General features: G+C 42.2%; 1 protein-coding gene across 2 annotated transcripts; it reads left to right on the forward strand.

The window, feature by feature from the left end:
* The first annotated feature begins 55 nt into the window (after positions 1-55).
* Positions 56-13,671, forward strand: tmem248 (transmembrane protein 248). Of its 2 annotated transcripts, XM_035779837.2 has the most exons (8): positions 56-350; positions 1,124-1,346; positions 1,748-1,906; positions 2,205-2,490; positions 5,696-5,846; positions 6,304-6,487; positions 7,894-8,040; positions 10,549-13,671. In XM_035779837.2, the coding sequence occupies exons 2-8, from the start codon at positions 1,284-1,286 to the stop codon at positions 10,567-10,569; spliced, it is 1,011 nt and encodes a 336-aa protein (XP_035635730.1). In that variant the 5' UTR covers positions 56-350; positions 1,124-1,283; the 3' UTR covers positions 10,570-13,671. The 2 variants fall into 2 exon arrangements, with proteins under 2 accessions (XP_035635730.1, XP_035635731.1); XM_035779838.2 differs by lacking the exon at positions 1,124-1,346.
* The last annotated feature ends 581 nt before the right edge of the window (positions 13,672-14,252 follow it).

Raw genomic sequence — 14,252 nt, forward strand, 5'->3', positions numbered from 1 at the left:
TGTAGCCTGTGAACGCACTTATGGAGAAATTTGGCGTAAATTCTTCAGAATATTAAAATAGTACGTAAAACTAGCAACATATGTCCGCAGTGGGGGGGAAACGACCGAGTAAAACAAGGTTAATAAACAAACAGATGTGTAACATTTGAGCCTCGCTGGGATAGGCAAATAATGGAAAGGAGTAAGTGGTTATTTCAAAACTAAAATCCCGACTGTCCCCATTCTCCGGTCTTTACTTTTCCCGGGACTCTGCGACTAGACACTCCACTAGCAAGTATAGTAGCGCGCGCTAGTTAGCCCGTCAGCGAAGCCACATAATATCTGCTAACTTCGTGCGCGCTGAGAAAATGGTGAGTTTTTATTATATTTAACTATTATCTATTGTTAACATGTGTTCGATATAGCTAACGCCATGCACCCCACGTAAGTAAAGCCTTTTACTATAGTTCGGATGGCTAACTTTAATTAATACCGGTCTCTGTGTATTTGGCTAGCTAGATGGCTAACGACGTTAGCATAACTACGTTAGTTACAGTACACCATCTGCTTTAAATGTTGATTGTTTTGGCTAAAGTTAGCTAGTTTAGGTAGTTTACAAATAATCAACTCGGTTGCTTGCAATCCATATGTTAGCTAACTAACTAGCCAAAATAATTACCAGTGGCAGTATATTGCCATTCATGTATTGTATTTAACGCGTTAGCTAGCTAACGTTAACTAATTGCAGCCATAACGTTAGTTAGATAACTAACGTTAAAGCATACTCACATCGACACAATACATTGTGAATTAACTAACGTTAACAAGCTAACTACTAGCTAACGTTTGTGTATTATTTTCGTTTTTAATATGGCAACCAGCGCTAGCTAACGTTAGTCATGTAATTCTACTTTACTTGGTAGATAGGGAGCTAGCTAGTTAGCATTGTAAACCACCTCAACTAGAATTGTACTAACCAAGGTACATTGTTGTCATTCATGCCTTCTATATTCTGTCAAATTGGATCCCGAAGACCTTGCCAACAAGCAGCCTGTGATGAGGCTAAAATAGATCCTTAAGTAATAAACAACAACAATCAGAGTGTGTGCAGCATGTTTCAACAGGAATATCCCTTGTCTTTCAGGTCTTATGCAAGGTTGCATGGCACCCCATTTTAGTGTGAGCTAAGGACATTGACTTTCAGGCATCTATTTTTCGCTGTATACAAAGAAGGGGGAAGCAGCGCAGTAGTTTCTCTTTGGCAACGTGCGTAGTGGTTTGGCAGCCCTGTTGAGGGCCCAGGGATGTACTCACGCAATTCACTATGGAGTTATGTCAGATGTGTGTTCATGTCTTTGATGAAAAAGGTAAGTAGACATTCTCATTACCTCACGCCACCTAATTCGCTTGTTTTCTGGCAGGGATGCAAGCTCTGATACTGTTTCTTCCCTCTTTGCAGCAATACGTTTCTTGAACCTTGAAAACCACTTCGGTGTGGACTAAATGCCAATTAATGATTGTCATAAACAATCCCCCTCTGTGCCCCAGTTGAGTCAATCAACCATGCTGTTTTTTCATAAATGTTATGCCAGTATCTCAAGCTCATTATTTTCTCCAGTTAGCCACACAGCAAATGCCTTTGAGTATTTGTGTCCATTGTGTTTGTCTTTGACACTTTTCATCAAGCTTGATGAGTTGAGACCTGGCATTGTATGAGCCTGAGGCACAGTGAAACCAAATTAGGTGTGCATGCCTTGTCTGTCTGCAGGTGTACCTGTTAAATCCTCTGGAGAACCTGAGGAGCTACATCAATAATCGTCCACCACTGGTCATCTTTATGGTCAGCGTCAGCGCCGTGGCCATCGCCTTCCTCACCATCGGCTACTTCTTCAAAATCAAGGAGATCAAATCCCCAGAGATGACTGAGGTAGGAGGGACACGCCTCCCACTGGTACATCAATATGGATGCTGTCATAGGAACATGTACAAAACCCATGCAGCATGAGGTTTCTTGATATCTGAAGCTGAACAATACATGGCTGTCATACATCAAAGTTATTAGCTCATTTAGCTGAACTAATTTCTTGAAGTGTGACTTGATAGTCACAATTTAACCTAACCATATTATTGGTGATTTAAAAATAGTCAACAGCCATAAGCTGTGCTATTCAACAGCACAGCCACAGATGGATAGATGCATGACTCAGTCTCCTCCCCTTCTCCAGGACTGGAACATCTTCCTTCTGCGCTTCAACGAGATTGACTTCTGCGTATCAGAGAATGAGACGCTCAAGCACAGCTTGAACGAGTCAACCACGCCCGAAAGCACGGTGACCAGTGGCCAGGCGCGCTCCAGCACCCAGGCCCCGCTGCTTCTGGAGGACCCGGGCCCAATCAATATCTCTGTTCCCATCACCCTTACCCTGGACCCACTGAGGCCCTTCGGGGGCTACTCACGTAACATCACCCACCTCTACGCCACCGTGCTGGTGGGACAGGTCGGCCTGGCCGGTGAGTCCACTTGTGTCTTCAGTCCCTTCTTCCTCCATGTTACAGGGTCTATGTGCATTAATCCTTTTCACACTATTGTACCGAGCTGCTTAAATGTTTTCTTTCACATTGTCCTTTTCAGCACAGGTCCAGCAACTATGGTGGATGCAAAGTCTAAAAAAAAACCTCTGTGTTGAAGTGTGTTATTTGACTGTCCAAGCCAATACATTAATTATTTAGTTGTGAGTTCGATTCACCTGTAAGTGGATGCAGGAAAGTGGTGGCTTTATGACTGTAAGTAGCCATCCTTTATGTAAGCATTTGTTTTGTGTTTTTGTCACAACTCCTCAGGAGTCTGAGTGTTGTTAGCCAGTGCTTTGGTGGTTCAGTAAATCCTTTATCGATAGGTTTTGAGTTACCACAATTCACGGGGAGCTTAAAGAGTGGCTCAGTGGGAGTGAACAGTGAAGCATTGTATAGTCAATCAGAGGCTAGTAGTCCAGATACTACTCCGTCTGTCCCATGGTAGGGAGAGGAACAAAGTGCCTTTGGCCTCTTTTGCTATGGAGTGTGTTTCAGGCCCAGACTGAATAGGTATTGATGTGCCCCCCCCGTTTTTTTTTTTGTTGCAATTAGTATAACCCCGTCGATGTTAATGGGGGCTGTTCGGGACGCCTTTTCCTGTAGTCCACAATTAGCTCCTTTGTCTTTCTCACATTGAGGGAGAGGTTGTTGTCCTGCCACCACACTGCCAGGTCTCTGACCTCCCTATAGGCTGTCTCATCGTTGTCTGTAATCGGGCCTACCACTTGTGTCAACAGCAAACTTAATGATGGCGTTGGAGTTGCATTTGGCTACTCAGCCATGGCTGAACAGGGAGTACAGTAGGGGACTAAGCACGCACCCCTGAGGGGCACCAATGATGCAGCTCAGCGTGGCAGACGTGTTGTTGTATGATATCTGATTAAGTCGTTTACACTCTGTTTTTTCCTTCCCAATAGTTTTTTTGCCCTGCCCAAGGATTTCAATGGCAGAAAAAACCCTGCAGTCAGCGTTAGTTCCCCCCCCCCAAAATACAACTTTACATGTGAATTGAATTACATATATCGATGGAGGCTAAATGGGCTGTTGCAGGACATATGTCGTATTCCTTACAGTGGAGCTCTTGTCAACTGCACATTCTTTACATGTCCAGGGGCCAACTGTGATGCTGTTTTACCTGTCAGGAGTACTTACAAGCAACGTTTCCTCAATTTTGGCATTGAGCAAACTCTGCAACTTCCAGTGCAACTTCCAGTGCATGTTAACTGTGAACAGTGAGGCTGTACTAGCTTTACATTTTAAGTGGCCAAGTAGGCTACTGTGGCTATTTGATCATAATGTATGCCTACTAAGAAAAACAATGGAGAAAAACACATCCCCGTTCTATCATTCAGCCTACGGTAGCAGCCATTCTGTGGTGTTCAATGCTTACATTCCATGAGACTAAGAAAATCAAAAACATGCAGGGCTTGCCATTAACCTGTTTATCCACTTGTCCTTCAGACAAGGAGGTGACTGAACATGTTGTGTTTGATGCAAGAAACTACTTTACAGAATCAGACATTATGCTGCCTATTGGCTACTTACCTTATTGGCTGTCTCAAAATACAACACTGTCCCTTTTAACCTCTACTGGATCAATGCTCAACCCCCCCGCCCTCCCGCGGTACGACTGAGGTAACGTGCGCTAATGTGATTAGCATGACGTAGTAAGTAACCAGAACATTTCCCAGGACATAGGCATATCTGATATGGGCAGAAAGATTAACAAGAATTTAAGCTAACTGCACTGTCCAATTTACAGTACCTATTACAGTGAAATAATACCATGCTATTGTTTGAGGATAGTGCACAGTTATGAACTTGAAAATGTATCAATAAACCAATTAGGCACATTTGGGCAGACTTAATACAACATTTTGAACGGTAATGCAATGGTTCATTGGCTCAGTCTGACACTGCACATACACTGCTGCCATCTATTGGTCAAAATTGAAATTATGACGAGAGTCCTATGTCATATAATGGTTTTTCTCTTGCATATCAAAGATGAAAAAGAAACGCTTTAAAAAAAAGTTTTTTTAACAGATCTAATGTGTTATGTTCTCCTACATTAATTTTACATTTCCACACACTTCAAAGTGTTTACTTTCAAATGGTATCAAGAAAATGGGGCGGCGGCGTAGCCTAGTGGCTAGAGCGTTGGACTAGTAACCGGAAGGTTGCGAGTTCAAACCCCCGAGCTGACAAGGTACAAATCTGTCGTTCTGCCCCTGAACAGGCAGTTAACCCACTGTTCCCAGGCCGTCATTGAAAATAAGAATATGTTCTTAACTCACTTGCCTGGTTAAATAAAGGTAAAAAAATATATATTTAAAAAAAAATGCATATCCTTGCTTCAGATACTGGGCAATTAGATTTGGTATGTAATTTTAGGCCCAAAAAAAAAAACGTTTTTAAAAGGGTCCGATCCTTAAGTTAAGACATGGATAGAAATGTGCACATGTTGTGCTTTTGTTGAAAGCAACCACTCTCCATTGTTGACTAAAATGAGCTATAACTGGGCTAATAACTCACTAACTAGCAAAGAATATGAACAAATGTGTACACATGGCTACATGCAACTCTCACTTTGATCTCATAACAAGCGCGTCTACTCACGACCGCTCATGCTGTAGCCTAAACACAGTCCAGTTCAAAGTGAATGGCACAGATCCATTCAAGTTTTATCAAGCTGAGTACTAAGCATTGGTGCAGAACTTCATGGTCCAAACAGAATAGTCTTAACATAGAACCAAGAGATTTTTATGGCAATGCCTATTTGCATATAGGCCTACTGCAACTCTGATTGGTTATGGCGCATCGGTCTGTGTAGAGTACTGACTTGCATGTCAGTGTAATAGAATCCTATTCTAATGGCACTACCTATAAGAACGTCTCTTGCACAATTATTTTTGCATACTAAATCTTGCGTAGTTAGTTTTTGTTTCGGTATATTACATTGAGAGTGGCTATTGCGTTGATTCGTTCACAATTCCCAAAGTGGAGCGAAACGTTGACAGTGTTAACTAAAGGGGAGAACTGTAGAAAGTTGAGTGAAGTTCAATCTTATTCTGTGTGGCAGTTCGAGGGGAGCTGCACGCATCTTAGAGGGAACATTGCTTACGTGTGTGTGTCCTCAAAGGCAGGGATGCCCACGAGGAGATGAACATCACCTTCACACTGCCAGCGTCATGGAATTCTGATGAGTGCGTGCTGCACAGCCACTGTGAACAAGTGGTGTTTAGCACTTGTATGACCATCACTGCTGCCAGCAACGTCTTCCCTGTCACAGTGTGAGTGCCACTAAACCCCTGAATTGTGATGCATCCATATACTAAATGATCTTTGCATTTCATGACTAGACCTGTATTTGATAGTCAATGTTGGACTTTCATTTAGGCAATCTTGTAATACGTATAGTGAAATATAAAAATTACTTTTGACATTGGAATAAAACTGATGGAATCATCAGTCATTTGCTCATGACAGTGAATAACCTCACATTAGTAACACTGACAACTAAGTGCACACTGTTCGTAGAATATCAGTTGTACTACGGTACAAGGAGACTTTTGTATTAAATTCAAGTTTTATCAAGCTGAGTACTAAGCATTGGTGCAGAACTTCATGGTCCAAACAGAATAGTCTTAACATAGAACCAAGAGATTTTTCATGACCACGTCTCCTGACCATAATAAAATAGAATGGAACAGGGCAAGATATTCAAGTTTATTAAATGTTGCCTTCCAGGCAACCGCCCCACTGTGTCCCAGAGACCTACACAAACGCCACGTCCTGGTACAAGATCTTCACCACGGCCCGTGACTCGGACACCAAGTACACGCAGGACTACAACCCTTTCTGGTGTTACAAAGGAGCCATCGGCAAGGTGTACCACACCCTCAACCCCAAGCTGACTGTCATCGTGCCAGACGTGAGTCAGCAGCCACTGTCTGCAGCAGTGCTGTTTTATGTCCGAGTCCCAAATGGCACCGTATCCTCTAGTGCACAGCTTTTAACCAGTGCCCTATGGGTGCTATTTCAGACGCAGCCTGTGTTTGTGGATAACCTTGCTGAGGGTTTAGACTGAGAACGTTTGAGAGTAAAGCCTTTTACACTACATGGCCAAAAGTGCACGTCAAACATCTCATTCCAAAAACATGACGTTAATATGGAGTTGGTCCTTCCTTTGCTGCTATAACAGCCTCCATTCTTCTTGGAAGGGTGCGTGCAGTTGCTTCCATTCAGCCACAAGCATTAGTGAGGCTGGGCATGTATGTTGGTCGATTATGCTACCTGTTCCAATGAATAGTGCCAACCATAAAGTTTGCTAGAGGAGGAATAATGGTCTGGGGCTGGGTTTTTTTCATGATTCGGTCTAGTCCACTTAGTTCAATTGAAGGGAAATGTTAAAGCTACAGCATACAATGACATTCTAGGCGATTCTGTGCTTCCAACTTTGTAGCAACAGTTTGTGGAAGGACCTTTCCTGTTTCAACATGACAAAGCCCCCATGCAAAAAGCGAGGTCCATACAGAAATGGTTTGTTGAGATCGGTGTGGAAGAACATGACTGCCCTGCACAGAGCCCTGACCTCAACCCCATCGATCACCTTTGGGATGAGTTGGAACGCCGACTGCGAGCCAGGCCTAATTGCTCAACATCAGTGCCAGACCTCACTAATGCTCTTGTGGCTGAATGGAAGCAAGTCCCCGTGGCAATGTGGAAAGCCTTCCCAGAGGAGTGGAGGCTGTTATAGCAGCAAAAGGGCAGACCAACTCCATATTAATACCCATGATTTTGGAATTAAATGTTCAACAAGCCGGTGTCCACATACTTTTAGCCATGTAGTGTACGTAATCAAAATGAGTCCATTTAAGAAGATAAGTACTGTTTTTGGTATACAGCTTGGACATAGGCGCTTGTCTAGTTTAATTATGTGTAACTTCATATCATGAGTGATTTTTATTTTTATCATCCTTCTGTGTTCTCTCCAATTCAATTTTATAATGCATTCATAATGGAAACTGTAAATCTAAATCCCCAAGTGCACATTAGCTAATATGTTCTAACTGACTAAAGATAGAGCAATATTGCAGAAGCACAATTTGCAATTAAATTACATTTGACTTTAACCAGATTTATCCTAGGGGACCAATGGCATTATTCAATTACCAACCAGTTTTCCTAAAACATTATTTATATTTGAAATGACAGGAACAATACATGGGGGGGGTTGCTATTAGAGAAAATAGCCAGTTTCCAAGTACAGTATGCAGTATGTCGTCCTTCATGAGGTATTGTTTACCTGACACTGAGGCTATTTCTCTCTTTTTGCAGGACGACCGCTCACTCATCAACCTACACCTAATGCACACCAGCTACTTTCTCTTTGTGATGGTCATCACCATGTTCTGTTATGCTGTTATCAAGGGCCGGCCAGGGAAAGTACGGACAACCACCAACCCAGACTTTTGCGCTGAAAAGGTAGGTAGGTGTAGGGTGAAGTTGCCCTTAGACACTGATATTGGGTCAGTTTATAATTTTCCACCATTAATGGTAGAGGTTTGGGGGAGGCAAAGCTGATCCTAGATCTGTATCTAGGGGAAACTTCACCCGGAGTGAAAAGGTACAACAGAATGCAATACAGAGCAATAATACACAGCACAACACAGCTAGTCACCTTTTATATCGCATTCAACAGTGTGAAAAGATATTGCTGAGTCTCTGGGGTAAAACTGTCGTTTTGTTAATTAAACCAATAAATGCCGACCCTTCTACCTCCCGTGAGAGTTTTCAGCTGTTATCGTGACTGTATTCAGCTGTTATCGTGACTGTATACATTCCACCTCAGGATAAGAAAAATAGCAAGCTGGCACTTAGTGAACTGTACAAGGCTATAATCAAGCAAGAAAATCTATACCCAGAGGCCAGTTTTTCTAGTTGCCAGCTATTTTAATTCTGCTTCACTATGACAAGTGATGCCCACAAGCAAGCATACAAGGCCACCCTCATCCACCATTTGGCAAATCAGATCACGACTCTGTACTCCTGCTTCCAGAAACTCAAACATTAAGTACCTGTGACACTCTCCGTTGAGAAATGGTCACCAGAATCGGAGCTTATGCTGCTTTGCTAGCGCTGATTGGAATATGTTTAACATTGATGAGTTTATCACCCCCGTCACCGGTTTCATTGGAAAATGGATCAGCGACATTGTCGACACGGTGAGGGTTTGCTGCTTCCCCGAAGAAAAGCCCTGTATTAACACTGAGGTTGGTGCTACTGCACACAGAGCTATCGTAGACAATCTTGAAGCAACAGTGCAGGACCGGAATAAGGTGGAATCATACTACACAGGTTCCAACGCCCGCTGCATGTGGCAGGGGCTACAGTCCATTACGGATTACAAAGGAAGACTCAACCGTGATCTGCCCAACTATGCCTCTCTACCATACAAGGTTAATGCATTTTATGCACGCTTTGACAACAACGACATCGTGCCGGGTGTGAGGGACGTCCTACCCAGAGGATTGGGTGATCTCGCTCTCCGAGAACGATGTGAGAAAAGGTCTTTAACACCCGCAAGGCCACAGGACCCGACGGTATTCCAGAGCGTGTTCTCGGATCATGCGCAGGACAGCTGGCAGGCATATTCACGGTCATTTTCAACCTCTCCTTTTCCGTCTGTAATCCCCAAAGAACTCTTAAGGCTTCATACCACAATTACTACCGCCCTGTAGCGCTCACTTTTATAATCATGAAGTGCTTTGAGAGGCTGGTTATGGCACACATTAACTCTGTCCCAGACACCCTAGACCCACTTCAATTTGCATACCGCCCCAACAGATCCATAGATGAAGTAATCTCAATTGCTCTCCACACTCCTTACCCACCTAGATAAGAGGAATGCCTATGAGAATGCTGTTCATTGACTACAGCTTAGCGTTAAACACCTCCGCCACGCTGGCCCATAACACAGGGGTGTGCTTATTCCCCTCTTATACTCCCTGTTCACCCACGACTGCGTGACCACGCACGATTCCATCACCATCAAGTTTGCTGATGACATGACGGTGATAGGCCTGATCACTGGCGATGATGAGTCAGCCTACAGGGAGAAGGTCAGTGACCAGGCAGTGTGGTGCTAGAACAACAACCTCTCCATGAACATCATTAAGACCAAGGAGCTAATGAGGGGGCGAGAATGCCCACATTGACGGAGCGACAGCGCCTCCACCTCAGGAGGTTGAAAAAATTTGGCATGGTCCCTCATTCTCAAAGTTCTACATCTGTACCATTGTGAGTATTTTGACTGGCTGCATCACTGCCTGGTATGGCAATAGCACCTTGCTACAGAGGGTGGTGCAGACAGCTCAGTACATCACTGGGGCACAGTTCCCTGGCATCCAAGACATCCATATCAGGTGGTGTGGTAGGAAGGCCTGGAAAATCGGTAGACTCCAACCACCCAAGCCATGGACTAATCTCTCTGCTTCTGCACGGCAAGCAGTACCGGTGCATCAAGTCTGGCATCAACAGGCTCTCAGCTTCTATCCCCAAGCAATAAGACTGACGACATAGCTAGCAAAATAGCCACACATACGGAGTTATCCTTAATGACCTTTTCTTTTTACACTTGACTCTATGCACACTCACAGGCCCGACACACACACACACTCAGTCAATCTGCTCACTCACACACACACATATATATATATATATATATATATGCACATACATACTTGTGCCTGTGACATTAAAACTTGAAAATTAAACAGATTTCCAGGTGTCTGATTTACAGTATCTGACGGAGCATTCCCGACATGCCTGAGCACTACAACTTTGGTTGCTCCTGTTTTACAGTTGACTTGGCTCATTAGGAAGCTGTTATTCAGCATAACATCCCTTGGGTCCTCATTTGTACGCTGTGACAGACTGGTCGGTTAGAGGGATGATTCTGCAGCGGCATTAAATTATTTTTTCTCTCCTCAGGTGGCCTTGTCAGAGGGGTAAGAAGAACTCTAGGATCGCCATCAGAACTGAAATATAACCGAGGATGAAGTAAAATTAAAAAAGAACAGTTGCCTACTGAACCCTGAAAATAATACTGGGCTGTACAGCTCTGTGAATGCATTTTTCTGCAATGTTGGATCACTCCAACCAAAGACATATAAGTGCCTGTATCTACTGTGTAAATATTTGTAGGAACTCATGAATTCAGTACAGAAACAGTTTGCCTGAGCCCCCCCGTGCCATTGGTGACAAAATTCCAAAATGCAATATCAGCAAAGCTAGAAGTCCTAACGCAAAATTGACTGAATGGGAACTGCACTTCCACATTGTCACCAGTCTTTGTCCCATTTTCGTCACACACACATTTTGACCCTCACATAATCCAGTCCGGGTAATACAAGTTCCTACGTGTCTTCATGTGTGTATGGTGAAAAATCTTTGGTTTCCTCGTGACAACGGGCCTTTGTCACACTGAAATAAGATTTTGCTGCCTTTCTCTTCCCCTTTAGTTTCTTCATCATTCACTGTATTCTTGAGTGGTTTATCCTTGCTTGCATTCTGAAAGTCCTGCAATTGTGTCTCTGTGTGTGGAAGGCCAGCTTACCCGCCTCAGGAGTGTTTTAGGCCACACGCCTTTTATAGCACCTGGAAGTTACATTTTAACTGACAAGAGGCCTGTCTATGTCAAGTGGACTTCAAGAAAGATTGGTAGCAACAAAATGTCAACCTCCATCTCCTATGTTCTTCCAATAAGCTTGTTGCTTTAAATCAAGTGTTGTGATACTTCTGACATCTAAGCTTGTCATGCATAGCAGAAAGAACGCTCTTTTTCCTTGAATTTAGTGTATGCTGATGACTGGTAGGCCCTTGAGTAATTGAAAGTTGGAATGCATGTTAATAATTGTTTGTGCTCTATTTTAAGCACTTGTTTTTAGTGTGGGTTCTGGTAATGGAGAAGTGTGTAATTGTGGAATGATTTATTGTATATGACAAAGCTCTTCACTGGCAACGATTAATCAATTTTCATTCACCTCTTCTTTTTTTTATTATTTCAATTTGTTTCGTTATTGATATACTCAATGAATGTAAAAGCTACACAATCAATTTACAGCAGCGATCCAACATTACAACTATGATAACTAAATGTACAAACATTTATTCCAAACCATTTGGAATGTGATGTACCATTTTTTGATTAGATTTTAGTTTTGTCAGAGCCTTTACCCCAAACTTTAATTTCCAGTTTTGTTTTGACACAACAGTATTTTCATTATATTGTTTTTCTTGTTGCAATTACTTTTTTTAAATTGCATATTTTTCATCTGTCAATTTCTCAAACATTAGTCAGTATGATCCTAGCTTTTATTTGAGGATGATTGAATGGATTCCTTATCATTTTTAGAATTGGATTTCACTTGAAATGGGTTTTAAGGGTGCTGTCATATCAACTTGGTTTTCCTGCAGTAGCTAACCGAGTGTGGCATACAATACATGCCCCCCTCCATAGAACTGCATTAATTCCACTGATCTCTCCTCTCTTGTTAGTTCAGAAGTTCATGTTAAGGTTTAAACTATGCAGCTGTAGGTGGGTGCATCCAAATCCTTTTTGTCTAGTGCTTTCAGTCAGAGCTGAATATATTACATTGTAGTGTGTCATTTCATAAGTACATAGTAAAGACTGTGTCCTGGGTTGATGGGTGACAAACAAAGCATTTTTTTGTCAGCCCAGCAACCATTCATTGTAATGCCTATGATTTTGTCCTTTTCTTCCCTGTGAGAAATGCCTGCCCATTTGAAAGATTGCCTTAATATTACTTTGTTGTTTTTGTCCTCGATGTAGATGGCTGTAGGTCTGTCTGTTTTGCTTTCAGTTCATGCTCATCATCCCGTCATTCAGAATGATCTCCATAGGCATCACATCGGGCTTATCTTGCCAAATGTGTCCCTGGGTTTCGTCACACCCTGTATGTAGTATAGTTGACTATACGATCACCAACATTTTGTGTTATGGTACAGGAGGTATCTTAGATATGAATTTGACCTTACTCTCACAGCACAGGATATTAGTTATGTGTTCTCACCCGGACCTTAAATGTTACGACATCCATCCCCCAATACTGAGCATGGCAACCATTTGACCTGGTTTTCCTTCAATTCTTATAGCAGCACATTATGCCTTTTGCACTAACCTGCTGCACCATCCCAGTAAATAGCTCCTCTGTTTAAATGTGAATATAAGGGGTCAAAGGTAACGATGACCAAAACTTTTCTCCAGTGCAACTGTAAATTATTTGAGTTGAAATAAACTTGTCATCTGTTGAAGATATTTGTGTTCACATTTCTCCTCTCTATCCCAACATGTTCCATGTCTCCACCTTAGCATCCTACCTACAGTTAACTGACCATATATGCCATCTTAAACTGCAACTCAACAATTGGAACGGTATCTATGTAATAGGGTAAATAACATTCAGCTTGATTTTCAACCATGACAAATGGTCCAAACATGAAATTTGGTATGTCTTTGTTTTGAGATTCACATAGATTGACTTTTGCTTCAGTCATTACATATTTTGTCCTACAAAACATTCACCATCATCATCCTGTCTTTGAAGCCTTCTCTAACTTTTTTTTATCCATGGGCCCTCAACTCATTTGATTGAAAAAGTAAACAATGTAGGTAACCTATAGAAACTACTGAAAACCATACATTAGAAATGGCTGGTTCCATTCCAGTTTGCAACCTGCGTTTCTGTGAAGAAAGAATAATTTTGTTCCTGGCACTGAAATGGCAGTGATGGTGACGTCTATCTTATTAAACGGAAATTGACAGAAGACAGACAGCCTCCTGGGCTGTTGTTCAGATCATATTGATCTCCCCCTCTTTCGTGTGGCTCAGTAATTGTATTTGTGGATGGTTTTCTCCAACTCAAAACACAAGTATGATGCCATTGCAATTCTTTCACTTGTCTTGTTGCATGATTGAAATGTTAACAACCGCTGCTCCGTTTGTATGATGATTGACAATCCCTCTGTTTCTGTACTGTTCGTAAAATAGGCATATGCTTTGCTGAATAAAATCAAAGTTGGACTACTGATGAATATGTTCTACTGTCAAATTCAATTGATACTTGGAAACCATGGCACGCAACCTGTCTTTTTATGACCCTGGTGAAGGACTGTGACACTCTGGGACTTATTCAAGAGGGTCCGACGCTACAGAATGTTTAGAACTAATGCAGAAAAGTGGATAATATCAGTTCTACACACAATTTCTATATTCAACATTCAGGGTATTGCACCCCACTAAACAGGCCCCTGTTTTATGGATAGAATCTAACCCCACCTTGGCTACATTGGATATCATTCAAAAAGTTGTAGGTAATGATAAGACTTCCAATAAACTACACCAAGTTGTTTTAAGTATAGTAATTACATTTTCTACCACAAATTGCTTGATTTTTTTAGTATCTGGACTACAAGAGTTTGAGAAGGAAATGGGAGATTATCCTTAATAGCAAATCTAGGAGTTTTAAAATGGCAGAAGGGGAAAATAAATTACATGGGGCACTTTGAGCCTGGCCATCTGTGTTGCCAATTCTATTTGTTGTCAATAATTGATTCCCTGGCTGCCAGAGGCCCTTACCCTGGAGAATATGATTCTGACCTTTCAGATGGATTTT

The sequence above is a fragment of the Oncorhynchus keta genome, chromosome 11 (genome assembly GCF_023373465.1).
Source record: "Oncorhynchus keta strain PuntledgeMale-10-30-2019 chromosome 11, Oket_V2, whole genome shotgun sequence".
Lineage (NCBI taxonomy): Eukaryota > Metazoa > Chordata > Actinopteri > Salmoniformes > Salmonidae > Oncorhynchus > Oncorhynchus keta.